The sequence below is a fragment of the Marmota monax genome, unplaced genomic scaffold, assembly GCF_021218885.2.
Source record: "Marmota monax isolate L192 unplaced genomic scaffold, Marmota_monax_Labrador192_F-V1.1 WCK01_AAM20220418_F8-fsc00044, whole genome shotgun sequence".
Lineage (NCBI taxonomy): Eukaryota > Metazoa > Chordata > Mammalia > Rodentia > Sciuridae > Marmota > Marmota monax.
Genome location: NW_026695198.1, coordinates 10,799,726 through 10,826,291, shown reverse-complemented (window position 1 = coordinate 10,826,291; position 26,566 = coordinate 10,799,726). Strand labels below are relative to the sequence as shown.

Genomic DNA, 26,566 nt, shown 5'->3' with positions numbered 1-26,566 from the left:
CCTGGGGAAAACAGCACAGCATACAGAACCACTGGATTGGCGGGGGTGTGGGTTATGAGACAGAGGGAGAGTGGGGACTACAGGCATATGCCTTTATTGTGGTTTCCAGGGGAAAGAACAGGCAATGCAGGGTGAACAGGTTTAAGATTGGCTAATTTTAATAATTTCTAGAGGCTCTAAGGCATAGGAGTTATCCTGATTTTCTGGTTGCTGGCCCTGGGATGATTGGGGTATGTATATAATCTCCCAGAGTTTGAGACTCCAATAAAGGGAAGTGATGAATATGTGGACCTAATTGCCTGCTCTTGAAGGAAAACCAATCAGCCTCTAGCCAAGGCCACAAAACTGGGTTAAGACAGCACCAAAAAACCATAAACTAGCAAAATAAAACAAATAGCAGCCGCACTAAATTCATTACAAATAGCAATTTATGCACATAATAACTCAATCAGCACATTGCAACCTACTTAGGTACATATCATGATTATCATCACATTAACAAATGAGGAAGCTTCAAGGGACTGAGTGACTATGCAGCATCCCAAGAGTATAAAATTAGCTACTGGCAGAGCCAACGGTGTAACTCAGGCAGTACAGAGCTAAAGTGCACACAATTTGATAAGAGAATCCCCAAGGGATTATCCTTCCCTTTGGCAATCTAAGTCCCACTTTGTAATTCATTTATCAATTCATTCAGTGAGATTGATCAAATCATTTTATGTGCATGTAAAAATATGGTATAATGAATTCCATTATTATCTGTAATTATAATTTACCAATACAAATTCTTTAAAAATGGCGAAACTTAAAAAATAATGAAATCACTACTCTGTGACATTGACCTTCTGAAGCCCCCTTCATTCTTCACTTTCTATTACTTTCTTCTTTTTTTTTTTTTGGGGGGGGGGTCCCACATGAAGTTGTTCTTCATAACTCATTTCCAGCTAGTAAAAATAAGTGTGTTATTGCTCCCTATATGTATTTTACAATGGAGCAAGAAAAATCGAAGTCAGTCCTCGTTTTACAAAAAGGGAAAGAAATGTGACAGTAAAAGTTCCCATGTAAACATCCTTGGGGTGAGCTCAAGGATAAAGTCTGCTTGGCAGGGACTCCCTTCCCAATACCATGTACTAGCCAGACTAAAAGCCTTGAAAAAATCTTTCCTCCTGAATCATATCCTACATAATCTTCACAATGAATAGATACTACTACTACTTTCTCCATTTGACCAGTGATGAAATAGAGGCAAAGAGAGTTTAAGGACCTAAACTAGGTCATAAGGAGATAAGTGACAAAGCTGAAGTGTGACCCCATCCTCCTAACATCAAGGCCCATGTTGTATCCCCTCCAGGTAATCAATAAATACATGAGAAAACAACAACCCCCTCATAATCTTTTCCTGATTCTCAAAAGTATGATAACTTCCACCCTCTCTGTCTCCCAACAAACCTTTCTTTTCTTGATATCTAGTAGAAAACCCACCTAAAGCCTTTAATCAAAAATTATTTGTCATCATTGGAACATATCTGAAATTTTTCTTTTTTCACGTGATCCTATAAATAGCATTTTTCTAAGTCAACTACTTATCAATTACTTATCAACTCCCAATGCTAAGTATTAAATGTTAAGTATTAAACTTTACCTGCAACAGTTGCAACAAACTGCATGCATTACCCAAATCCTTGAAATTTGTGGGAGACTTAAAAAACAATGACAGGAGCCAGGCATGGTGGCACACCCTTGTAATCCCTGTAGCATGGGTGGCTGAGTTTCAAGGCCAGCCTCAGCAACTTACCAAGGCCCTAAGCAGCTTAGCAAGACCCTGTCTCAAAATAAAATATTCTTTAAAAAAGCAATCACAGGATTCTTAAGTGGCATAGAAATTAACACTTCAAAATTAGATTGAGCTATCCTCCTTGTCTCCAACATAGGAAAACAATATACAAATAAATTGCTTCGGTTAAAACAATCAGCTTCACAATTTATTCCCAGATTTCCAGGTCTAATCATTAATATTCATTTTGTACATGCATGAGGTTTATAATTTTGGCTATTTAAAAAGTAATAATTTTGCTATTTAAAGAGTAATAGTTTAAAGTAAATATTTAAAGAGTAATATTTGGCTATTTAAAGAGTAATAATTTTGGCTATTTAAAGAGTAATAAATTTGGGTGAAAACAACTTCTATGTGTAAATCGAAATTGGATGTGAATCTTTGTTCCTCTCAAAAGCTGTGAATCACTTGACATGAACCTTAATTTCTCAGAACCTCTGTTTCCTCATCCATAAGCCAGGATAATAATGCCTTCCTCAACTGCCTCTCAGAATACAGGGAAAATTAAATCCCCTGATCTAAGTAAAATTCCTCTGGTGCCCCTAAGACTCAGGGCTTCAATTCAGATTGGATAACAGTGACCACTATGTCTTTCTTAAATTTTAATTAATTTATTTATTTGGGAATTGTTTTTTTGTGCCAGAGATTCTCTCTCTTTGTCTCTTGACAACTTGGACACCCTTCTCATTGGTCTAGGATTGAGCTTTTATGCACACTGATTCATTCACCAAGCCAATAGGATGGCCTTCTTTAAAAGTTACCCTCTTGGGGATGTTTTCCTTAGTCCTACCTCTCTCCAAAGCAGAAGAGCCAGACCAACATCACTTCAGCAATATTAACTTTCCTTTTCATAGCTTGCTCCACTCAATGACATCAGCAGCAATAGTTACCTTATCTCTCCAAAGCATATTATGTAACAAATAGCAGCAGTGCCTGGACCCCTTAGAAAATAACGTCAGGGCAGGAAATGTTGCTTCATTGAAAATAAAGGAACAGTTTGTCATATCTGCCATAATATTCAATTCAGAAGGAAAAAAAGGCTTCAGAGTGTTTAAACATGCTTCATGTTTTGCCCCAGATCAGCTTTAGTAATGTCACCTACGAAGTCATAATTTCAGAAAAAAATGATGAGACAAAACAGTTCCCCCAGTGTTTCCTGGAGCATGCTTTTCTCCAAGCGGGGCTTGTGGTGCATTGTGAATTAAGCCAGCAGGGAAAATGGGGTCTCCAGGAGAGGAGGCTTGAGAATGCAAGAGGCACAATGGCAGCAGCCCAACTGTGGACCTGGGGAAAGTATCAGTAACAGATTATTAAGTAGACTTAAGTCAGTTCTTTGCAGAAAAGTGCACAATATCACAGAAGTCCATGGATACTGGATCAAACACATCCATGTTTGGGATGTCTTCATTCCAAGCACTGGTCAGGCCTTAGGAGGATGTGATGTGCTCCTGCACCTGCTCATAGAGGGATGGAGGAAAATGACACACACAGAAGCAATCATCAGACATCAGCCAAGCTGAGGGGAAAAAAAACTAATAAAAATCAGGGTTCTTTAAATAAAATTGTCAAATTAAAATATGCTTTTTAAAAAAATATGATCAATCATAAAATTACTTTAAAATTGCTGAATTTCTTTATATAAGATAAAAATAAATATCTAGTTTTAAGGAAACCACAGCCATGCATTGCTTAACCACAGGAGTATATCTTGGGAAATGCAATGTTAGGTGATTCCATCACTGTGCAATTATCAATGAGAGTATATTTACACAAACTAGAAGAGTTACTGCATCACTAGACAATATGATCTTGGGACCACCATTTTGTATATGGTCCATCATTGTCTGAAATGTCATTATGTGGTGTGCATGACTACTCACAAATAAAATGAAGAAAAATATTTTCGGGGGGAATAAATATCAAAATGACCTTTACCACTTCAATTGATTTAATGTTTGTCTTGCTTCTGGCCAGGTTAAAAAAGAAGTTGGTGATGTGACCATTCTCATTAACAATGCAGGCATTGTAACAGGGAAGCCCTTTCTGGATATTCCAGATCACATGATGGAAAGATCATTTTATGTCAATGCCATCTCTCATTTCTGGGTAATTCTCCCCCCTCCCCCTTTTAATTTGCTTTTACGTGGTAAGTATGCATTTCTATAAACAACTGTTCATACATTTGTCTGTGAATATACCATTTAGGAGGTTTCCCCTGATAGACTGGTGGGGGTCTCATCCTTAACAAATTTGACCCTGTTGCATTTAACTTGATTTTTCCTGGTCTTGCCCTATTTCAAATTCTCGGGGAAATTCCCTTCTCTCCACCCTCTCCAGTATGATCTCAAGACTGATTAGGTTGTTCAGAAATCTTCCTATCCTAATGCATATTGAAATGTGCATAGACATAATTTGTCCATAAGTGAAAGAAGAGCTCATGAAAGGAGAAGAGGAATGTTTTTCAGAGTGGTGATTTAGGTACATGGAAGACTGTTTATGAGAACAAAGGTAATGAAGGCAAGAGGAATAACATTTATTGTGCACTTACTCTACACCAAGCACCATTCTAAATTCTTTAATTTCATGTTCGGCCATGACACCATTTTCATTCTCACTTTACAAATAAGGGCCCAAAGAGTTGAAATGAATTCCTCAAGTGGTAGGTGGTAGCTGAAGCTTGCCAAAGGAAGGAGTGAGAGGAAGGAAAGTTTCTTTACAGAGGGAAATTAGTGCATTGTTAACTCAGGACCATCTTCCCTGAGGCCTGGAGTAACTGGACAGCACTGTCCAGAAGCACTGTCTTTGACAATGGAAGTGTTCTTCATCTTCCCAATTGGGTGACCACTCGTCACCTATGGCTACTGAGCACTTGAAATGTGATTGATGGAAACTGAGGGACTAATCTTTTAGCTCTTTGTCATTTAATTCATGTAAATGCATATTTAAGTAGACACGGATGCTGAGAGGCTATTTAATGCTTTGGAGAGTGCAGCCTAGAGAATAGGTAAGAGGACAAAGGTGGCTGGAATTACCAGAGGTGTTAATGCTGTGAAGGGGAAAAAAAATCCAGGAAGCAGGATTGGATGAAGAATGCAGGAGGTATGGGGGATAGAAACCAGGGCCTTAGAAGATACGAGGATTAGGGGGGAAGTCCTCTGCTCTTGAGTATAGGATTTTGGAATGGGTTTGCTTTGGGTGTCTACTGGTTCCTCCCTTTTTCCACTCAACACTTTTATATACTGTCCACAGGCCTTACAACTATTTCTTTAATCTTCTTTCTTAGTCACCAGGAAGCCAATGAGAGTCCAACAACTGGTTTTTACTAATACTAATTCAGCACCAACAAAGTGCTTGACATATAAAGGGTTCCCCATAAATATTTGTGAAAATCGTTGACTTGCCTCCCTGTACCACACCATCTCAGAATTTTATTTTGGAAGAGAAAAATGCCCTGTGGTTAAATGGAGTCAGTCGATCCTAATCCATTCACATAATCTAAAAATCATCTTTGATTCTTCCCCTTTCCTGTAATACCTACATCTTTTGCTGTTCCTGCAAAATGTACTCAAGTGAACTTCTCTCCATTCCTGCCACCTTGATTCAAGCTCTCCTTCTCCCCGTCACCAACAGCTTTTCATGCCCTTTCAACTTCAATAGAGATGCCATCTAACCAATCTTCATATGAGAGTGAGGTGATCTTTTCAATGCATTCATAAAATCATTTCACTTCCTTACTAAAAAACATGTTTCCAAACACACTTAGAATAACAGGTACCTGTCATGATCTGGGTGCCCTGGCAAGAGGTGGCAATATCCTCCCCTGTCTCCCATCCCTCATACTCCCTACTTTCTGCTCACTTTCTATAGTCCAAAAGTCCTAATTAAACCCCAGGGCATGTCCAATTCTGTCTCATCTGAGGGTTTTTCACAAGCCATACTTGTAAGACTGGAAGACACCACACCACATGACACAGATCACCAAAGAGGTTTCCGCTTTATTACAAAAGGCTGTGTGTTTATATAGGTGTAAGAAGAGGTAGCAGGGGATGAGGTAGATAACAGGTCACCCGTTTATTGGCAAGCTCTTCCATATGTCAGTTCCGGAGCCCAAGAAGTTAATTCTTATTGGGGCTAAGGCTTCCTACCAGCAGGGTTTGAACATTGGTGCCGGTGGGAACGTTTCACACCAGTGAAAGAAACAAAGAGGGGAAAGAGGGTCGTTAGACGCCATGTTGGGTTTTTTTTTCTGGGGTGCTGCTGCCATTATATGTTTTCCCAACATTCCTCCCTTTTTGTTTTCTTAGGAAGTGGGGCGTCGTTGGTCAGATCTGGCTGCTTCCGGCTGTGCGGGGCCGGCGTAGGGCCTAGAAGGGGAAGTGGAAGAATGTTGGGGGGGCAGGTCTGGGGATATCATGGCAACCAGAAATAAAACCCAGTGGCTATAGACAGCTACTTCCATAGGAGTGAAGTCTATGAAAGTTCCCTGAAACCACAAGTCGTCGATGGTGTCGAACCAGTCCTGGATGGAGGAAATAGTATCAGCCACTGGTCCTGTAACAGAGACTCTAGGAAATACTGGAAGCGTTGCCTTGACATGGCGTCACCAGCACCTGAAGAAAATCAGAGCGAACAAAAACAGGATGAAGATAAAAATTAAAGCAAATGTCAGTTTTTGGCAGAAGTTCCATGTCGGGGGACTGACAGAGAAGAGGCCAAGGGCCATGAGGAGGCTTAAAAGGACATAAAGGCTCAAAAATCCAGGATGGAAGATTAAGAGGTTCTCCAGGCTCGTAGTCTCCCACTGTCTGATGTTCGTTGCATTCCATCGTGCCTGGTAGTGAGCTTCAGCAATGAGTGAGCTGTTCTCTTGAGGATGTTGGGGGTTCATTGGTCATCAGAGGCTGGTAGTACCTAAGCAGAAGCTGGTTGAAAGTTTGGTTAGAGATCTTCCGTAATTGGCCCTGTAGGAAGCGAAGCAGACAGGGCAGGAACAGACACATCAGGAAAAGAAGACGTATGGGCCCTAAAAGAGGCAACGATTGGAAGTGGGCTAAAAAGAAGGTAGCAAATGGGATTTGGTTTGGTGGATTTTTCAAAGAGGTAGCCAAGTCGGTGAGCTTGACTACATTAGTTTCCACAAGGCCTGATTCATTGATGTAGTAACAGCATTCTTCCTCAAGAAAAGACAGGTTCCACCTTTTTTGGCTGTGAATAAGTCTATAGCTCGTCGATTTTGAAGAGTAACTTGAGCCAAGGATGTGACCTGCCTTTGTAAGGATGCTAGAGATTCTGCCGTAGAAGTGAGCGCTTGTTCAAGTTTAGAACTTAAGTCCTGTACAGCCCATAAGGAGTGTCCTAGAGCTCCACCAGAAATTCCAGCTCCTGCCGCAGATACAGCCGGTGAGAGACCCACCAGTATTGGCAGGAAAGCAGCCCACTTATTCTGCACTGGGGGAGACAAGAGGGCCTGCACTTCAGCTGGGGTATAGAGAGAAAATTGCGGGACAAACGTCACCAGTATACATGGGGTAGAGGTGTTGGTGAATAAGATAGTGATGAGAGAACCATTACACCAGAAGAATGAGCCAGGTGGTGCATAGAGAGTGAAGTTAAAGGTGATGTTAGAGTGGCAAAACTTTGACTGGGAGACACCCAAACCCAGGAGGCAGCGTCTGGGAATCACAGTATGGTTAGACTCCTCGGGCTCCCATAATGGAGCGTCAGGTGAAAGGGTTCGGAGAGAACAGTGGGCAGATGGAGTGGAGAAATTTGAGAGGTCAGAAGCTGAGAAGTTCAAAGGAACCACTGCAAGCAAAGGTCGAGTCAGAGAGGCGCATAAGTAGCAATCAGTTGGTGTGATGGCGGGGAGGGTTAGATTTAAGAAGGTTACAGTTTCAATAAGTAGTCGTAGCCATGAATACTGTGGTGGACTCCCGACATTAGGCTCATATGGATCCTGTATGGAGTCTAACAACTGCTGTTCGGAATGCTTTATGTCAGTAGAGATTATAGCTACTGAGGGCTGGATGGGTTGAAGCCCTCGGGCGATGGAGATGGAGCCACAGGGGGTAGGAGAGGATATGTCACAGTAGAAGGAAGCATTTACCCTAGAGGTCCAGCGTGGATGGTTAGAGTCAGTGATAGCCAATTGATAGCCCCCCGAGATCAATCTGAAATTTCCAACGCAGAAATCCCCGATACATGCACGTGGGTTATGAATGTTGCATGACCAGTAGGGGCACCCCCCATAGGTTTCGGGCTACCATTTGCAGTAATCCTCTGTCTGATCATATAAGAAACAAAGGTAAGGCCTAGTGGCTGTTTTTAAAAGTTCAGAATTCTGGGAGGAGGGGGAAGGAAGATAGATGCATTACATCCTGTAGGGGTGCAATCAACCAAAGAAACTAGGCGAGTGTAACAAGTGTTGCCTTGGACATATGTCTCTCTGAGTTTGAATCTCCAAGTATAAGAGGAGGACGATGATGTCCTCTGGAGAAAGGTGATGACTGTGAAAATACCACTTAGAAGAGTGGGAGTCATGGTGGAGTATGGGCGGTTACACGAGACAGGCGAAGCTTTAGAGGATAGTTAGGATGTGGAGAGCAGGAGTAAAGGGGAGGTCTAGGAGGTGACTCTTGAGGCTCCTCTGTGGTAGTCTTGTCGTCAGCAGATGGGGCCTCCTGGCAATATGGCTTCAACCTAGAAATGTGAATCCAGGGGGTGAGACAGTTGCCAGGTAAGGAAAGTTTGGCGGCGGTGGGGGTACAGAGAATGACAGGATAGGGGCCTTCCCATTTTGGGGGCAAGAGGCCCTTTCTCCTCCGGGGTGTTATAATAGGCTAAACTCCCAGGTGTTGAGGGAGGAGTGTTTGGAGAGGAGTTTGGGTCCGGAAGAAGCCAGTCTTGATATTTCCAGAGTTCGGAGCGGAGATGAAACAAGAGAGGTAAAGACAAATCTCTTGTGAGAGGACCTTGTGAAATGACCCACCCAGGGGGTATAAGAGGTCTTCCATAAATTATCTCAAAGGGAGACAGTAAAGATGGTTTCTTAGGGAGAGCTCTGATCTGAAGCAAAGCCAAGGGAAGGAGTTTGACCCAGTCTAAGTTTAATTCCATTGTTAATTTGGTAAGGACTTCCTTCAGAGTCTTATTTACCCTTTCCACTTTCCCTGAAGCCTGGGGGGTGATATGGACAATGGAAATGCCAGTTGAAGGAGAGGGCTTGAGAGACCTTTTGTGTGATCCTCGAAATAAACTCAGGGCCATTGTCATATTGTAGGGAAGTGGGCATACCAAACCTGGGGATGATGTCTGTCAGTAAGACTGAAGCTACAGTGGAAGCCTTTTTATTGGAAGTGGGAAATGTCTCAACCCAACCAGAGAAAGTGTCCACAAAGACAAGGAGATATTTAGTGCACCGTACTGCAGGCATGTTGGTGAAGTCTACCTGCCAGTCAGCAGCAGGAATGTGTCCCCGGGCTTGATGGGAGGGAAACGGTTTAGGCCTTAAAGGAGTATGAGGATTGGTCCGCTGACAGATCTGACAATTAGAAGCTATATTCTGTAGCATGGCTTTGTCAGAGGGAGTGAGGGAAAAGAAGCTCTGTAAAAAGAGGGTCAAAGACTGAGAATTGGAATGGAATAGAGTATGAAGGAACTCAAAAAGATCCTTGTTCTTACTGGAAGAAGTAGGGGCTTCAGATGGACAGTCTAAAGCGGCCATTATATGTCCCCCAGGGGGGGTCATAATTGGAAGTGATAGCAGCCATTCGTGCCGCCTGGTCAGCTTTGGTGTTGCCCTCAGTGATAAGAGAGCCATCTTTCTGATGGGACCTACAATGGACAACTCCCAACTGGGTGGGTAAGTGGGAGGCCTCTATCAAATTGGGTATAAGAGCCGAATTAGTGATCGAATTACCTTTAGTGGTAAGTAGGCCTTGCTCCTTCCATATTGCAGCATGGGATAACAGAATATGGAATACATATTTTGAGTCAGTATAAAAGGTGAGGGATTTGCCCTGCACAAGAAGGCAGGCACGAGTGGCTGCTATAAGTTCAGCCTGCTGGTTGGTAGTTCCTGAAGGGAGAGCTTTGGCCTCTATAATCTCAGTGGCTGAAACTACGGCGTATCCAGAGTAATGAGTGCCATTCTGCCTAAAGGAACTGCCATCAGTGAACCAGATAAGGTCAGGCTTGATGAGTGGTCCCTCAGAAATGGAAGAATGACAGGGGAGGAAATCATCCAAGGTTTCCAATCAATTATGAGCTGGTGTGTCAGACGTGGGGGTCATTGGGAGCAGTGAGGCAGGGTTCAGTGCAGGGCAGGGGAGGGAGGTAATATTAGGGTTTTCCAGAAAGGAAGTGAGGAGCGACATAACTCTGGATGGAGGAAGGGTTTGAAGGCCCTTATAAGCTAAAAGATCCTTCAAGTGATGTGGGGAGTGGATAATTAAAGGGGCCCCGAAAGTCAGCTTAGAGGCTTCTTTGTGTAAAATTTGTCCAGCAGCCAGAGCTCTTAAGCAAGGGGCCCACCCACGGATGGTAGGGTCTAATTGTTTAGACAAATATGCCACAGGTGCAAATGTAGGCCCATAATTTTGACCCAAGACCCCAAGTGCTTGGCCCCCTTTTTCATGGACATATAAATGAAACAGTCTTGAAAAATTGGGAAGGTGAAGGGCAGGTGCCTTTAAGAGGAGTTGCTGAAGTCTGCGAAAGTGGTAGCAGGGGAAGGAGGCAAGAGATTCACCAGGGGGTCCCTTTGCTAGGTCATACAGGGGTTTGGCTAGAAGAGAGAAATTTGGGATCCAGGCCCTAAAATAACCTGCTAGTCCTAGGAATGATAATATTTCGGCTTTCGTATGAGGCACCGGAAGATTAGAGAGGAGTTGCCTCCTATCCAGTGTTATTTCCTTTTTCCCCGGTGCAAGGCGAAAACCAAGGTAGGTGACAGAAGACTGGGAAACCTGGGCCTTGTGGGGAGACACCCTATATCCCTTATCCGCTAGGAAATCGAGGAGCTGGGCGGTGTGGGATTGAGAGTGTTCCCAAGAGGGACTACATAGAAGAAGGTCATCGACATATTGAAGGAGAGTAGAGTCAGGGCAGGTGGGGTGAAAGGATGTGAGGTCCTGGTCAAGAACCTGGCCAAAGAAATGGGGACTGTCCGTGAATCCCTGCAGGAGGATGGTCCAGGTAAGCTGACGAGAATGGTGGGTGTAAGGGTCAGTCCACGTAAAAGCAAAGATATCCTGAGATTCTGAGGACAAGGGAATAGAAAAGAAGGCATCTTTTAAATCTAGGACCGAGAAGTGGGTGGTAGTAGCAGGGATCTGAGAGAGAAGGGTGTAGGGGTTGGGCACTAGCGGGTGGATGGGGACCACAGAGGACTTGACGAGGCAAAGGTCTTGAACCAGCCTGTAGGACCCGTTAGGTTTATTAACTGCCAGAATGGGGATGTTGAAAGGAGAGTGTGTAGGCCTAAGATACCTCTTCCATACTAAATCCTGGATGATGGGTTCTAATCCGAGGAGGGCTGTGGTTGTGAGTGGATATTGTGGTTGAATAATATATCTTGAAGGGTCCCATAAGACAATATGAATAGGACTGCATTTAGCCATAGAGGGTGTAGTTGTGTCCCAAACCTCAGAATTAACTGGTTTAGATAGTCGCGGGAGAGTGCATGATGGAGGTGTATCTGTCCCTAGGAACATCATGAGGAAATGAGAGGTAGGAGAGGTGTGGGGTGATATGTGAATGGTGACCTTCAATAATGAGAGTATGTCCCTTCCCAGAAGGGGAATGGGGCAGTGGCTCATAAAGAGAAAGGAGTGTGTGAAGGACAAAAGGGATCCCTGCATACAACATGATAAGGGGGGTGTTTTTTGAAGGAAAATCTGTTTACCTCCTACCCCGACAATAGGAGTTTTTGAGGGAGTGGTAGGACCCTAATACTCCCTCAAGACCAAAAATGTGTCACCAGTGTCTAAGAGGAAGGTAATGAAGTGTCCATCCAGTAGAAATGTGACCCTAGGCTCTTGCTTCTTGATGGTAATAGTCGGGAGGGAAGGCCCAGGGCTCTGTCAATCCTCCTCTGCCAAGCCCAGGAGAGGCTGGGGTTGTGGGGCGGCTGACCAATCTCCCCTCCGGGTTGTTGGGCAGTCTGCTCCCCAGTGTCCCCTTTGATGGCATTTTGGGCAGGGGTTGGAGTGTGTCCTCGGCGAAGGACAATCCCTGGCCCAATGTCCCTCCTTACCACATTTGAAGCAAGCTCCAGGGGGTGTCTTATTGGGACGGTGTGGTGATGACTTTCTCTGAATGACCTGGGCCAGCATTTGGAATTTGGCGTTTTCAGCCCTCTGCCTACGACGTTTGCTTTCATCCTCTCTACTATGGAACACCTTGAAAGCGACCATGAGGATTTCGGTCTGAGGAGTAGCAGGGCCCTGTTCAAGCTTCTTAAGCTTGGCTTTAATGTCAGGGTAGCTTTGGGCCAGGAAATATGTCATTAAGACATGACGGCCATCAGGGCTTTCTGGGTCAAGGTTTGTGTACTGCTGGAGGGCCTTGGTTAGTCTATCCAGGAATTCTGAAGGTGTTTCTTCCTTCTTTTGAATGACCTCCTGCACCTTTTGAAAATTAACGGCCTTGCGGGTGGCCTTTTTTAGGCCCGCCAAGAGGCAGGATGCAAAAAGGTCACGAGACTGTAAGCCTCCAGGGGTCTTGTAATCCCATAGGGGATCCTGCTCTGGGACAGCATGAGGGCCCGTGGGATGGTTGGGATTGGTCCTATGATTTTCATCAGCATGGGCTTGGGCTAGTTCCCAGACCCGTCGCCTTTCCTCAGGGAGAAGTGTATTGGCCAAGAGCATGTAGATGTCGTGATGAGTGAGGCTATATGCTTGCAGGACTCATTGAAACTCCCGAATGTAAGTGGTGGGGTCAGTGGTGAATGAGCCTAATTTCCTCTCTGAGTAATGTCCGACATGGAGAAAGGCACATGTACTCTAATAACACCCTCAGGACCAGCTACCTCATGAAGCGGTGCAATCGTCATGGGAGTAGGAGGGGGTCCCTTAGACCTGATGACAGGAGGACTGAAAGAGGCAGTCGACGGCAGACAGGAAGGAGAGGGAGGGGAAGGGGATGTCTCAGCGGAGGAGGAGGAGGTGGGACCGGCGGAAGAGAGTGGGGGGGGGGGATGAAACGGAAGGCTGAGGATCGGTAGAATCAGGCGGAAGAAGCAGAGGGGGTAGTGGGAGAGGAGGGGTGGATGGGGCTGGGGGATAAGGTGGGGGTTTATCTGCTGGGTCAAATGAGGAGGAATCTGTGGAGTCGGGGGAAGAAGTAAGGGAAGGGAGGCGTTTACAAGCAAGGAGGACCTGAGAGGGAGAGCAGGAAGTGCAGAGGGAGAGGTGTTGGGCGAGAAGGCTAAAACCTTCAACGTATGGGACCTCTCTCCATTTTTTTAGGCACAAGCAGTAGTTAAGAAGATCCCAAAGAAGGTTTGGATCTAACAAGCCTTCTGGAGGCCAATGATTGTCATTATCTAACGGATATGTGGGCCAATCTTGATAAGAATTTTGGGCTTGAGATCTGGGGAGAGAGAGAGAGTAGCCAAATTCTTAAGGAGACACTTGAGTGGTGAGCCTTCAGGTACAGAAGAGGAGGAACCCATGGTTAAAGAGTGGAGGAAGGGATAGCAAAGAGAGGAAAAGAATTAACCCGGGCCGTAGGAGCCTCTTGGAAGCGTAGAGCAGATGGAGGGTCACGTGGGCGGCCCCGAAGTGACCAGTCCACTTTGAGTAGGCACGGAGGGCACAGCTCGGTCGTCACCGAGGAAGTGGAGTCTGTGTGACCTTGTAAGGTCAAGGCTGCAGGTCACTTGGTGCCAGGAAAATTTTCCACCAGAACGAGAAGGTTAAGGAAGGAAAGAATAGAGCCCCAGCGGAACCCAGCTCCTGGCCAGAAGTTCAGCTCTGGGCTGAACACAGTTCCAGCAGGGCGCACGGCTCCCGGCCAGCGGGGCGTGCGGCTCCGGGCCAGGGCGTGCGGCTCCCGAGGTGCGCAGCTCTGCGGAGGAGGAAGAGACTAGGGAGCCTCTCTCATGTAAACCCAGAAGCCTCACGCCTCAAAGGGAAGCGGGTCGCCAGAGGGTCCACTTCGACCAGTGAAGGTCTTAGTGGGGTGTATTCCCTCCTCCATACTGGGCGTCAGGAGTGTGCCGGATGATCACGGTCGCGTCCCCTGCTGGGAGCCCGAAGGGAGTTGGCGAGCCGGGGAGGGGGGAAACTTACCTAGGCCCGATCAGTGGTGAGTGCAGGGAGCTCACGCCCAGAAAGACAGACAAGGGCAAAATGTGTCGTTGGTGAAGGCGGTGGCAGAGATGGGGCTCGGTTTGTTGAGCACACCGTCTCCCGGGTTTCGGCACCACTGTAAGACTGGAAGACGCCACACCACACGACACAGATCACCAAAGAGGTTTCCGCTTTATTACAAAAGGCTGTGTGTTTATATAGGTCTAAGAAGAGGTAGCAGGGGCTGAGGTAGATAACAGGTCGCCCGTTTATTGGCAAGCTCTTCCATATGTCAGTTCCGGAGCCCAAGAAGTTAATTCTAATTGGGGCTAAGGCTTCCCACCAGCAGGGTTTGAACATTGGCGCCGGCGGGAATGTTTTGCGCCAGTGAAAGAAACAAAGAGGGGAAAGTGGGTCGTTAGACGCCATGTTGGGGTTTTTTTTCTGGGGTGCTGCTGCCATTATATGTTTTCCCAACAATACTCTCTTTAACATAAGTACTCTTCCTCCTGACTCAAATAGGAGCTCCTTCACATTCTTCCAGCCTCTCGTAGTCACTGATTATGTACTTTTATAGCATGTTCAGGTTCTGTTGTTTGCTTTGAATCATTTACATAGTTAACAGTATAAGGTATCAACAAATACACATAAGCCTTTTTGGAGAAGGCAAATTAAGAGAGATGATATGAGCAACCACAAAAATCAAGGAAACAACTTCCATCTGAAGTTATGGAAGGAATCTTCAGACATTTGCATAATTTGCGATATTTAAAAAATATTTCTACTGTTCTTATTAGCTCACCTATTCCAAAGTGAGGAAACCAAAATTTAGCTCTACCAGGTTTTGCCTGTAGTACTGCTAGTAAGAGGTTTACTTTTTTTCTTAACATCCCTCAAACCCACCAAGGTTCCTGGCCTGCCAGGAAATGATCTCTTTTATAAGTTGGGGAGAAGACCTACAGGCCACAGAGCAGGTATCTGTCTAGATTCCTGGAAGCTACCATGGTAGGCTTTGGCTCCACAAACTATGAACATAAATGAAATTTATTCCTAATATGGCACACCTATGCACCGGTTGCATTATCAAGCTTTTCAATTATATCCTGACAAAAAGCAGGCCAGACTCTTACTGACCATACATAAATAGGTCCATCATTGTAAAAGATGAAGAATCTCAGTGACAGTAATTGTAACAGCATCTGCCTATTGTTTTAAGGAGGTTTTTGGACAAAGGTAATGAATATCCTTCAAGTTATCTTTGAAATGGTTCTATTGTCTACAGATACAACATATCTTAGTGAGGTTACACAAGGTCAAATTTCATTCATATGCTATTCTAAGTTTAATCCATCTTGACAACAATCACCTGAATTCCAACTATGAGATCATTCTTACATTCTTCTGATGATTCAATCAGCTCATAAATCTAAACTAAGATTCCCCAGGAGAGATGGCTATCAATTGTATTAAATACAATTCAAGAAGAGTTTCAATCCAGTTTGCATAAGTATAGCTTCCGAAATAGAGAATTAGAAAATAGATCAAGAAGAAAGACAAAGTACTTCCTCATATGCCCATCAGAAAACAACACAGACCACATCACATGTCTCTTGTTGATTCCACAATCCTGCCTTATACAGTTTTCCCTCCATAGCCACAGATTCAATCAGCTATACACTGAAAGTATTCAAGAAAGAAAATTTCATTTGTACTGAACATACGTAGATTTTTATTCCTGTCATCATTCCCACAAAAATACAACATAATCGCTATTTACATAGCATCTACATTGTTTTAGTGTCATAAGTCATTCAGGGATGGCTTAAGGGATACCAGGTTAATAGAGATTATATGTAAATAATATACTATTTTTTATAAGGGACTCAAGTATCTCTGGATTTCAGTCCCCATGGGGGACCTGGAACCAATCAATATAATCAATTCTGTTCTGTCCAATCCTGCTCACAGTATTTTTTCACAGCCTTCTGGTTATGAACTAAACAGATTCCATGGATCAGACTCAAACCCTGCATGAGTGTATGGTTCTCCTCACAGTGACAACATCAGCTCACCCTGGGAAGTGTGTTCCAGTGAATCAACTCCCCAGCACAGTCTACACTGCAGTGTAGCTTTAGTGTCTTTCTGAACTGTGTTTTCACAAGGCAGTGTCTGGTACGCTTGTACGACGAGAAGCCCTCAGACATGATGAGGGGAGCTTTCCAGAGAATTCCTTTACTGATGATAAGCCAAAATATAAGAAAGTAGAAACTGCTTTTAGGGTATATGATATAACTCTTTTATAAAGATTTGGTCAATTATTACAATGAGAGCACAGACAAATCACCAGAGCCTAACTACCCATCTGGGCAAGAGTGTGGTCTCTGATGAAGCATATTTCTATTAACAAACTTACTAGGGAAAAGACTGAGTTTCTCATTTGGATTTTACAGTTTTTTCCTCACACTTCCTCAGAGCAGGTCCTAAAATAAGGTTGGAAGCTAATTTAAAAATGTGGAGTCTTCCAAACATACCCCATTGTTTCCAACACCCATGTAGCTGCAAACTACCATGTCAAAAATGTCAAACTAAGGGAACAAGTCTTGGTCACCTAAGAAATGCCAAAAATGACTTTGAATGCAAAAGCATCTCTACAATTGTATTTTATTTTATTGGTTCTAGGGATTGAACCCAGGCACTTTACCACTGAACCACATCACCAGACCTTCCCCCCACCCCCGGTTTTTAATTTAATTTAATTTTATTTTATTTTATTTTTAAATTTTGAGACAAGTTCTCGCTAAGTTGCTTAGGGCCTCACTAAGTTGCTGAGACAGACTCTGAACTCACAATGCTCTTGCCTCAGTCTCCCAAGCTGCTGGGATTACAAGTGTGCACCACCACACCAGGCTGCAGTTGTATTTTTTTAAATAAAAATATAACTGGGAGCCAGGCACAGTGGTGCACACCTGTAGTATCAGCTGCTCAGGAGACTGAGGCAGGAGTACTGCTTGAGTCCAGGAGCTCAAGACTAGCCTGGGCCCTATAGTATGACCCAATCTCTAAATAAATAAATAAGTGAATAGTTGCAATTAACTACCTTAATAACCAGAGTGACAATTATTTCGTTTTGTTTTCAGGTACACACCTAAGAGCAGGTAATAGTATATTGACTGGGTGAATTCAGATTTTTCAAATTTTATTTTATCTGATTTAACAATTCAAAAGCATAACAAAATTGAGTCAGGGCACAAGTGCTCCAGTAAGTGTATTCTGACAAGATAATAATTATATTATCTTTCACAGATAATTATATTTGAAGATCATGTAAAAGTAAAGAATGATCTTCTCATACTTCTTGTTTATAGCAGACTGAATACTACAGGACCAATTTTAAGTTACCAGGTCCCTCGCCTTTATCATAAATGTTTCTTTTGCTCATTAATTTTAACGGGCATTTAAATAAATGTATGAACCTAAACAGAAAAATATACAGATATATCTGTAACAATATCATTTTTAGCTTTCAACAATAACTTTATAATTAACTTTATCATCATATTAAAATATAAGATACACACAACACTGGACTTAGCATCTCATTTGAAACTTTACAAGAAGAAGTCATAGTTGTGCTTGGTGACTTGATAATTACTCTCTATAAGTTTTAACATCTTTTAAAATGTTATAGGTGACCAAATATTTCTCATGAATTTACCCAACTTAATAGCCCCAAATCTTTTACTCATTAAAGTTGGCAAGACAGAGCAACACCATCACTGGCAATATTATAAGGTTGTCAAAGAGATGAAACTGACAACTTATAAAAGACAACACAAGTATCTATGTCCAAATAATTTATATTACTATCTGCAGTTCAAAAACATTATTTTTTATAGTAAAGTCATCATTTTTTGTAATTCAATTTAACTGGATACATGTTTGCATTCTTCATAATCTGAAATGTTTTGTGGAAAGAGAGGTAACCTATCTGACCCACAAACCACTGTGAAAAAATGTAGGAAACTCATTCATTGGACTTCTTCCTGGAAAAATAAGAGTTTATTTAACTATAAATGCAATAAGATAAAATCAAGCACATCTGATGCTTGTTTGCATTATATACCATACATGATAAAATCAAGGAAAAGATATGTCTGTTTATCAAACAAGTCTGATTTGTTCACACATTACTATGATTATAGATAATGTGTAAACCTGGATCCATATATAATTGTCAATCAATTTCCCAGGTATTAAAAATACTTTACAAATGGTCAAATACAATCTTGACAACGAATTGCTAACTCAACACTTATTCACATTCCTTTTTCTTCCCTCTAATGATAAAATCCATCTAGTGAGCAAAACTTATGGTTTTCTATGATCAGTTCATCTTCAAAATGTTCTTTAAAAACAAGTTCTCCAGTGATATATAAAGCTACAAACATAAATAGGTTCTTACATAGCAATCCCCACTTAATCCACAATTTTGCTTTCCACAATTTCAGTTACCTATGATCAATATTACATTGAACATGAAATATCAAAAGAGGCCAATTGTCTGCATCTAAGCAGAAATTCACCCATTAGTTCAGCAATTATAGAACAAAAGTAGTAAGACAAGAGAATTTCAAAAGCAAAGGTGTCACTCTTTGCTAGGGGTGGTTACTCTCTGTAAGTGAGCACATCTGGGCAGATTGTCCATAAATGTGAAATGCTAGCACTATTAAAATCAAAAATCTCAGAAGACTAGATGATGGGCACTATCAAACCTTGATTGAATGCATTTATGGGAGAATCAACAGACTAATACAGCTGACAAAATGATTATACAAAGAACTGGATTTGTACTGTCCCAGGAAAAGGATCACTAAAATAAGATTGTTTTAATAATCTTACCTCTGGCATGATCTTACCCTTATCTCTGGCATTAACTTTTCTAAGAGACCAAAAGAACACACCTATTAGTTTCCTACACGCTAACCTCTAATTTTATTAGGTTGTCTGGGTTCTAATTTTACTAGTCAAAGTTGCATTGCCCCCCCAAAAGATGGCCTTAGACAAGATTATTAGAAAATGCTCTAGCATGCAGCTCTAGATGCTCTAGTATCTCTGCTTTATTTGAAAAATTTGTGAACAGACTTTAGACAAAAGGACTCAATATTGGGGAAAGAAATAATGGAAATGTTTTCCTGAGAAAACCTCTGAAGTTCAAGGATAAGAAAACTGAGATATTTTCATGACATAGGGATTCGAAAATTGGCTCAGTATTTTACTTAATGATGAATGAATGAAGTTCACCAAAATCAGTAAAAATATATCTAAGACATAGAAGGCAATTCCAAAGCACCTTACTTGACAGGATGTGTTTGTCTTTCATTGAAATTTACCTTTTCTCAAGCAATTTCTCCATTCTTTCAATCTTTTGGGGTGATGTTGAATCTCATTTATGATAAAGTCTGGAAGTTAAATGCAATGAAATTTCAATACAAATTGCTAAAAACTATATTGATGAGCTTAGCATGCTTGAAAAACTTAAGTTTTAAGATTTTTAGTCAACCATAAATGTAAACATCTCCTTTGATTCAATTATCAAAAGGAAAAAGAAATCATATAATATCTCTTATAGATGAACACATAATAAACTCTAAGTTTCTTGTGAACAGTGACTATGGGTTTCCTACTTTTGTCCTGACACAAAATTTAATGTATCACAAGGGTGAAATATTTTGTTAAATGAAGAATAAATTCATCAAATACCAAACAAGTAAAGTAATAAATAATGAAATACTGATACAGTGTGCTTATATCTTCCAGATTTGTAAGGCCTTCTTTCCTGCAATGCTTCAAGCTAATCATGGTCACTTGGTTTGTATTTCAAGTATAGCTGGAATGGTCGGTACTAGTGGACTATCAGGTAAGCACTTCATTCAATTATGTTGCTTGTATTTCCAAGCTGACAGCACTCAGAATTAGGACTCTCCCAAGATAGAGAAAAGCTCTTCGTGTACCATGGAAAGATCCCGGGAAAATTTGGCTCTATTTATAGTGCCAGTATTCCCTTCTGTTGCCCCACTTATAATTGCAGCTGCAGCATCCTCTTCTTTAAAAAAAAAAAAAAGAAGAATATGGTTAATGGTTCATTGGTCTTCTTGAGTTAAAAGAATTTAAAGTGATTTCAGCCAGGCACGTGGTGGCACATGCCAGTAATCCTAGTGACTCAGGAGGATCACAAATTCAAAGCCAGCTCAACAACTTAGCAAGACCCTGTCTCAAAATAAAAAGGGCTGGAGGTATGGCTCAGTGCCCCTAGGTTTAGTCTCTGGTACTGAAAGAAAGAATTTAAATTTTATTGGGCATATAAGACTAGAGAGTTTGGCCACATGACTTTAACAGTGATGTTCTTTCCTCAAGCACAAGCCAGACAAAGGAGAAGGAGTTTTATTTTAAAAATTAAAATAATAATAATAATTCCACAAATTAACTTGTCAACTCTCTTACTAATGATAACTCCTCACTTTGTTTCAGATTATTCTGCAAGTAAATTTGCAGCCTTTGGCTTTGCTGAGTCTCTCTTCCTTGAATATAATATGTCAAGGAAAACTAATATTAAATTCACCTTAGTTTGTCCCTATTTTATCAAAACTGGAATGTTTGAGGGCTGCACAACCAAGTAAGTAGACTCTTATAATATCTTTGCTCTTATAATAATCTTCTAATGTATGTCAGTTATCATCTGATCATTTGAAGTTTTGACAGGATGATTATATGGACAGGAAAAGAAAAGATACAGTCTGAGTGGCTAATGTAAGAAAAAATTTCAATACATATGAAATGGATAAATTTATTTTAATTTAAATATAATAATATATTTATGAATTTTATGGGATCCTAAGAACTTATTCTGAAATGCCAATCAGGATATTAAAACATAACAGAGATATTGGTAATGAGACTTATTATAATATTTAACATTATAGTGTTCACGTGATAATTTCTTTCCTAAAAAGAATATTAAAATGTAAATATCCCTAAACAAAATGTTTTGTAAGAAGATGTATTAATATACATGAGGGGAAGTGTTGCAGAGTGGTATTTCAATATAAAAGATATATTTATCTAAAATAATCCAAAATAGAATATAAATGAAATAATAGAGCTTTAACACAAGGGAGCTAATAAGTATAGTACATTGAAAAGTTTACACTTAAAATGAGAACTAGTATAGTTATTACAATTGTTAGAAAAGGAACTAACAAATCCAAATGACATGCATCAGTCATATTTGTAGGAAGGAGAAACAACCAACAAAAATCCTAGCTAAAAGAATATTGAGGCTATTTAGTAGCTAGTGAAGCTATAAAATTAAATAGAAGGTTGGAAAACAGGTGGTAAAGTTAGGGGGAAGAGCTGAATTTGAACTCAAGGTAACTTGCTCTTGAGTTTTCTATTAATCACTTTGCAATCTCTCCTCCCTAGATGTCTTTGGGATTCTAAAGGATGTTTAAAATTCATTAAGTGAAAGAAGCAAGGAATGGAGTATTTTATAGATTTATAAAATTTGTGTACACATACATATGATTATTGATTGTGTCTGGCATACATTTGGATGTATAATACACATGTGCTTACAAGAATACACATATTCATGCAAGCTTGTAAATGCATGGAATATTTTTGGAAACCTACCCAAGAAATTCATAACAGTGCTTCTCTCCAAAGAAAATAGGGATCTTGGATAAAAGGGAAAGTTGCTTTTTCACTGTCTTTTTATTACTTGAATTTTTGTTAAATGCTGGTGATGCTTGTAAATAAATTAAAAATTAGTTCTTAGGGCTGGGGCTGTAGCTCAGTGGTAGAGCACCCGCCTTGCACATGTGAGGCACTGGGTTCAATCCTCAGCACCACATAAAAATAAATAAAGATATTGTGTCCAACTACAACTAAAAAAATATTTTTAAAAAACTAGTTCTTACTTAAATAAAAGAAAAAAAGATGACAGGTGATAATGAGTCAACAGAATACAAAGAGCAAAACTTTATACCAAAGAGACATCTATTAAGCTGGTCAATATTAGCAAGGATAAACATTTAAAATTTCTGGAGATTGATCAAAGGACATGGCATGAATTGAGAAGCATTTATTCAACAAAAATCTATAGAAGCTCAGTAAGAACACTGGAGGTCATGACACTTGGGGTTAAAGACTACACTTGTGCCTGTAGGATAGCTGTTTCAATGGACTTGGCCACCAAGTGGCTATTTTCACCTTTCCTCAGCTCCCCAGAGCAGAAGAGCTACACTGTATAGTTTGGCAACAGGTGAGCGTTGGTTTATCTCACATTCAACAGTTCCATGCAGTAGAAGATCCATATTAAGTGAATAACCTCAGTCAGACAGGGTTGGTCCTTTTACTTCCCCACCCCCCTCAGTAGGTACAGAATATCTGGAGATGGGCTGTTGGTGAAGAGAGCAGTTTATATTTCTAAAATAGCTCTTTGTTGTAAGAGAACTGCTCTAGTAAGCTCAGCAGTCAAGTTTCAGTTCCCATCTTCCCAAGCTTCTTTTTTTTCTTTTTTTTATATTCTTTTTTTTATTGGTTGTTCAAAACATTGCAAAGCTCTTGACATATCATATTTCATACATTAGATTCAAGTGGGTTATGAACTCCCATTTTTACCCCAAATACAGATTGCAGAATCACATCGGTTACACATCCACATTTTTACATAATGCCATAATAGTAACTGTTGTATTCTGCTACCTTTCCTATCCTCTACTATCCCCCTCCCCTCCCCTCCCATCTTCTCTCTCTACCCCATCCACTGTAATTCATTTCTCTCCTTGTTTTTTTTCCCATTCCCCTCACAACCTCTTATATGTAATTTTGTATAACAATGAGGGTCTCCTTCCATTTCCATGCAATTTCCCTTTTCTCTCCCTTTCCCTCCCACCTCATGTCTCTGTTTAATGTTAATCTTTTCCTCCTGCTCTTCCTCCCTGCTGTGTTCTTAGTTGCTCTCATTATATCAAAGAAGACATTTGGCATTTATTTTTTAGGGATTGGCTGGCTTCACTTAGCATAATCTGCTCTAATGCCATCCATTTCCCTGCAAATTCCATGATTTTGTCATTTTTTAGTGCAGAGTAATACTCCATTGTGTATAAATGCCATATTTTTTTTTATCCATTCATCTATTGAAGGGCATCTGGGTTGGTTCCACAGTCTAGCTATTGTGAATTGTGCTGCTATGAACATCGATGTGGCAGTATCCCTGTAGTGCGCTCTTTATGGTCTTCAGGGAATAGTCCAAGAAGGGCAATAGCTGGGTCAAATGGTGGTTCCATTCCCAGCTTTCCCAGGAATCTCCATACTGCTTTCCAAATTGGCTGCACCAATTTGCAGTCCCACCAGCAATGTACAAGAGTACAGAAGCAATTTCAAAAAGTTAATATTAGCAGATATTATCCACCCAGACTGTGGAAAATCTATAATGAATGGTAGCAGCATATGGATAGCACCACTACTTCCTGCGAATTTCCTCCAACTTTCATATCCTGATTGATACAGACAATTTGTGTGATGTAATTGATGAGGAGTGATCACCCCCCTCTCTTGCTCCATAACATAGGAGTTCCACTAGGTGCAAGTCAAAGCAAATCTCAAAGACAGTCATCTCTCTGCCCTTGCTACAGGATCTGACTTTAGTTCAATAACACCATTAATTACAACATTGTCAAGAAAGGTAATTGGTTGGTTAGTAAATTGTGGATCTGGATGTGATATAAGAAGGAGCAAACCAGGTTAATTAGGAGATCAACAAAAGAGACAGTAAAAACTTGCTGTTCGAATCTATAGTCATCCCTGAAAACTATGAAAACTGTGCATGACCAAGACTAAGGGATGACAGTAGGAGGGGTAGACAGACTTCCCTGAATTAGTTCAGTAAAACTACTAAATACACAAAGAAGCAAACAAGCATGAGGACAATCCCCATGAGAAAGCATTATTCAGAGTTGCTAAAATATATTTTATGAGATGTCCACTTTTTAAGAAAAAAATCATAAGATATACAAAGAAACACGAAAGTATGACCCATACATGGGGAAAACATAGGCAATAAAAATTTATCGTGAAGGGAGCCCATATATTGCACTCATCAAACTTCAAAGAGCTATTATAAATACATTCAAAGATCTAAAGGAGTCCATATTTAAAAATGAAAGGAAGACATGATGAAAATGTCTTTCAAATATCAATGATAGGAAGTAAAAAGAAAAAACAACTGTAAATTTAGGAGTGGAAAAAAATAACCATAAGAAAAGATTCACTAGAGAGACTCAACAGATTTGGGTGGCTGAAGAAAGAATGAGTGAGCTTAAATTTATATAAATAAAAGAAATAAAAAACAAAATAAAAAACACAAAGCCTCAGGGAAATTTTGGGACACTGTTAAATACATAAACATGTACAAGATGAGAATAAGAGAAACAGAGGATAAAATATAAGAAGCAGAAAGAATATTTAAAGAAACAATGTCTGAAAACCTCCTAAACTTGATAAAAAAATTAATTTATTCTGGGGAGTGATATTAACCAAATTATCATTTAATACTGTGTGCATATTCAAATATGTAACAATGAATCGCATGAATATGTACAACTATTTTTAAAAAATCAGTGAACTTCAAGTATGATAAACCCCAAATACATCATAATCAAACTGTTGAAAGACAAATCATCACCATCATCACCATCACCATCATCATCATCATCATCATCATTTTGCAAGAAGCAAAAGGGAAAAAAAAAGTCTCATCATATGCAATGGAGTCCAAATGTATTAACAGATGACTTCCTAACAGAAACAATGGAAGCCAAGAGGCTGTGGGATGATATATTTGAAGTGATGAAAGAAAAATTTTCAGCCAAGAATCTTCTATCTGGAAAATTCATATTTCAAAAATGAAACCAAAAATGAAAGTGAATCAAAAACAGAGAATTCACTGCTATGCCCAACTTTTCAAGAAATATTAAAGGAAATTCTTCAGAATGAAAGCAAGTGAAACCAGAGAATAATCTGAAATCGCATGAAAAAAAAATAGGAGTATTTACACTAGTAATTAAATAGGCTGTTTATAAAAGGTAGTACAAAAGTACTACCTTTTAAAGTATTTATTCTCCTTTCTTAAATTAATTGATTATAAATATGATTGAGTAAATATGAACATAATAGTATTATTGGACCTTTAATATATAGAAATGCTATTTTTTTATATTAAGAGCACAAATGAGATGCATGGAAACAAAGCTGTGCTGGACTAAGGAAATGACACTAGACACTAACTCAAATTCACAGGAGGAGAGGAAAAGAACCAGAAGGTTCAGAAGTATATATTATATAGTTTTTTTCTGAACTTCTGGCTATATATACTTGTTGTTCTTTACTTTCTCATTTTCTATCAAATATAAAACTTAAGAAGCGATAACTAAAACAATGTATTATCAGGCTTATGGCATACATTGGCATAATATATGATAATATAGCATTACAGTAGAAAAACTAACTGCTATATAGAAATAAAATCAAGGCAGTATAACTCTAAAGTAGATTCTGATAATTTAAGATACATATTATATACCCTAGAAAGACCTCTAAGAAAATAACTTAAAACATATAGTTTTTAAAGGGATATTCCTGTGATCTAAAGGGCACAGAACAGCTAGGCATTATAGTGCACACCTGTAATCCCAGCTACTTAAGAGGCTGAGGCAGAAGGATCACAAGTTCAAAGCCAGCCTCAGAAACTTATGGAGGCCCTAAGCAACTTGGTGAGACCTTGTATCACAATAAAAAGTAAAAAGGGCTCAATATTTAGGCACCCCTGGGTTCAATCCCCAGTACCAAAAATAAATAAATAAACAAAATTTCAAATAAGCACAGAACACAATAAATTAAGCATACCTAATGGACATCTATATGCTACTCTACAAGTACATGGTACATGTTCTTCTCAAGTTCATATAGAACATTCTCCAGGATAGGCCTTCATTAAGCTTGAAAGGAATGAAGTCAAAGAACATTCTCCAACTAAAATGGAATGAAGTTAAAAATCAAAAGCAGAAGAATATTTGGGAAATTTACAAAGATGTAGAAATACAACATAACAAAATTTATGAGATACAATTAAAGCAGAGAGAAATTCATGACTGTAAATGACATTAAAAAAAGAAGAAAGATACGAAATAAATAATCTTCCACCTTAAGAAACTGCATACTAAATCCAAAGTGAGCAGAAATAATGAATAGTGTAGCAGAAATAAACTAAATGGGAAATGGAAAACAGAAAAATCAATGAAACCAAAAGCTTATTCTTTGAAATAATCAATAAAATTAACAAAAGTTTAGGGCTGAGGTTGTGTCTCAGTGGTAGAGT

The 26,566-nt window shown here is 40.3% G+C and overlaps 1 protein-coding gene and 1 long non-coding RNA gene across 2 annotated transcripts in view; one reads left to right on the top strand and one right to left on the bottom strand.

The window, feature by feature from the left end:
• LOC124082123 (uncharacterized) overlaps positions 1–26,566 on the bottom strand; it is a 50,187-nt gene that overhangs the window by 4,256 nt on the left and 19,365 nt on the right. The gene's annotated exons all lie outside the window — the stretch shown is intronic.
• LOC124082122 (short-chain dehydrogenase/reductase family 16C member 6) overlaps positions 1–26,566 on the top strand; it is a 35,305-nt gene that overhangs the window by 4,857 nt on the left and 3,882 nt on the right. Inside the window, exons 3-5 of the mRNA XM_046428576.1 lie at positions 3,809–3,940; positions 19,948–20,047; positions 20,659–20,803. Coding sequence (XP_046284532.1) covers positions 3,809–3,940; positions 19,948–20,047; positions 20,659–20,803 — 377 coding nt within the window. The remainder of the gene's footprint in view (positions 1–3,808; positions 3,941–19,947; positions 20,048–20,658; positions 20,804–26,566) is intronic.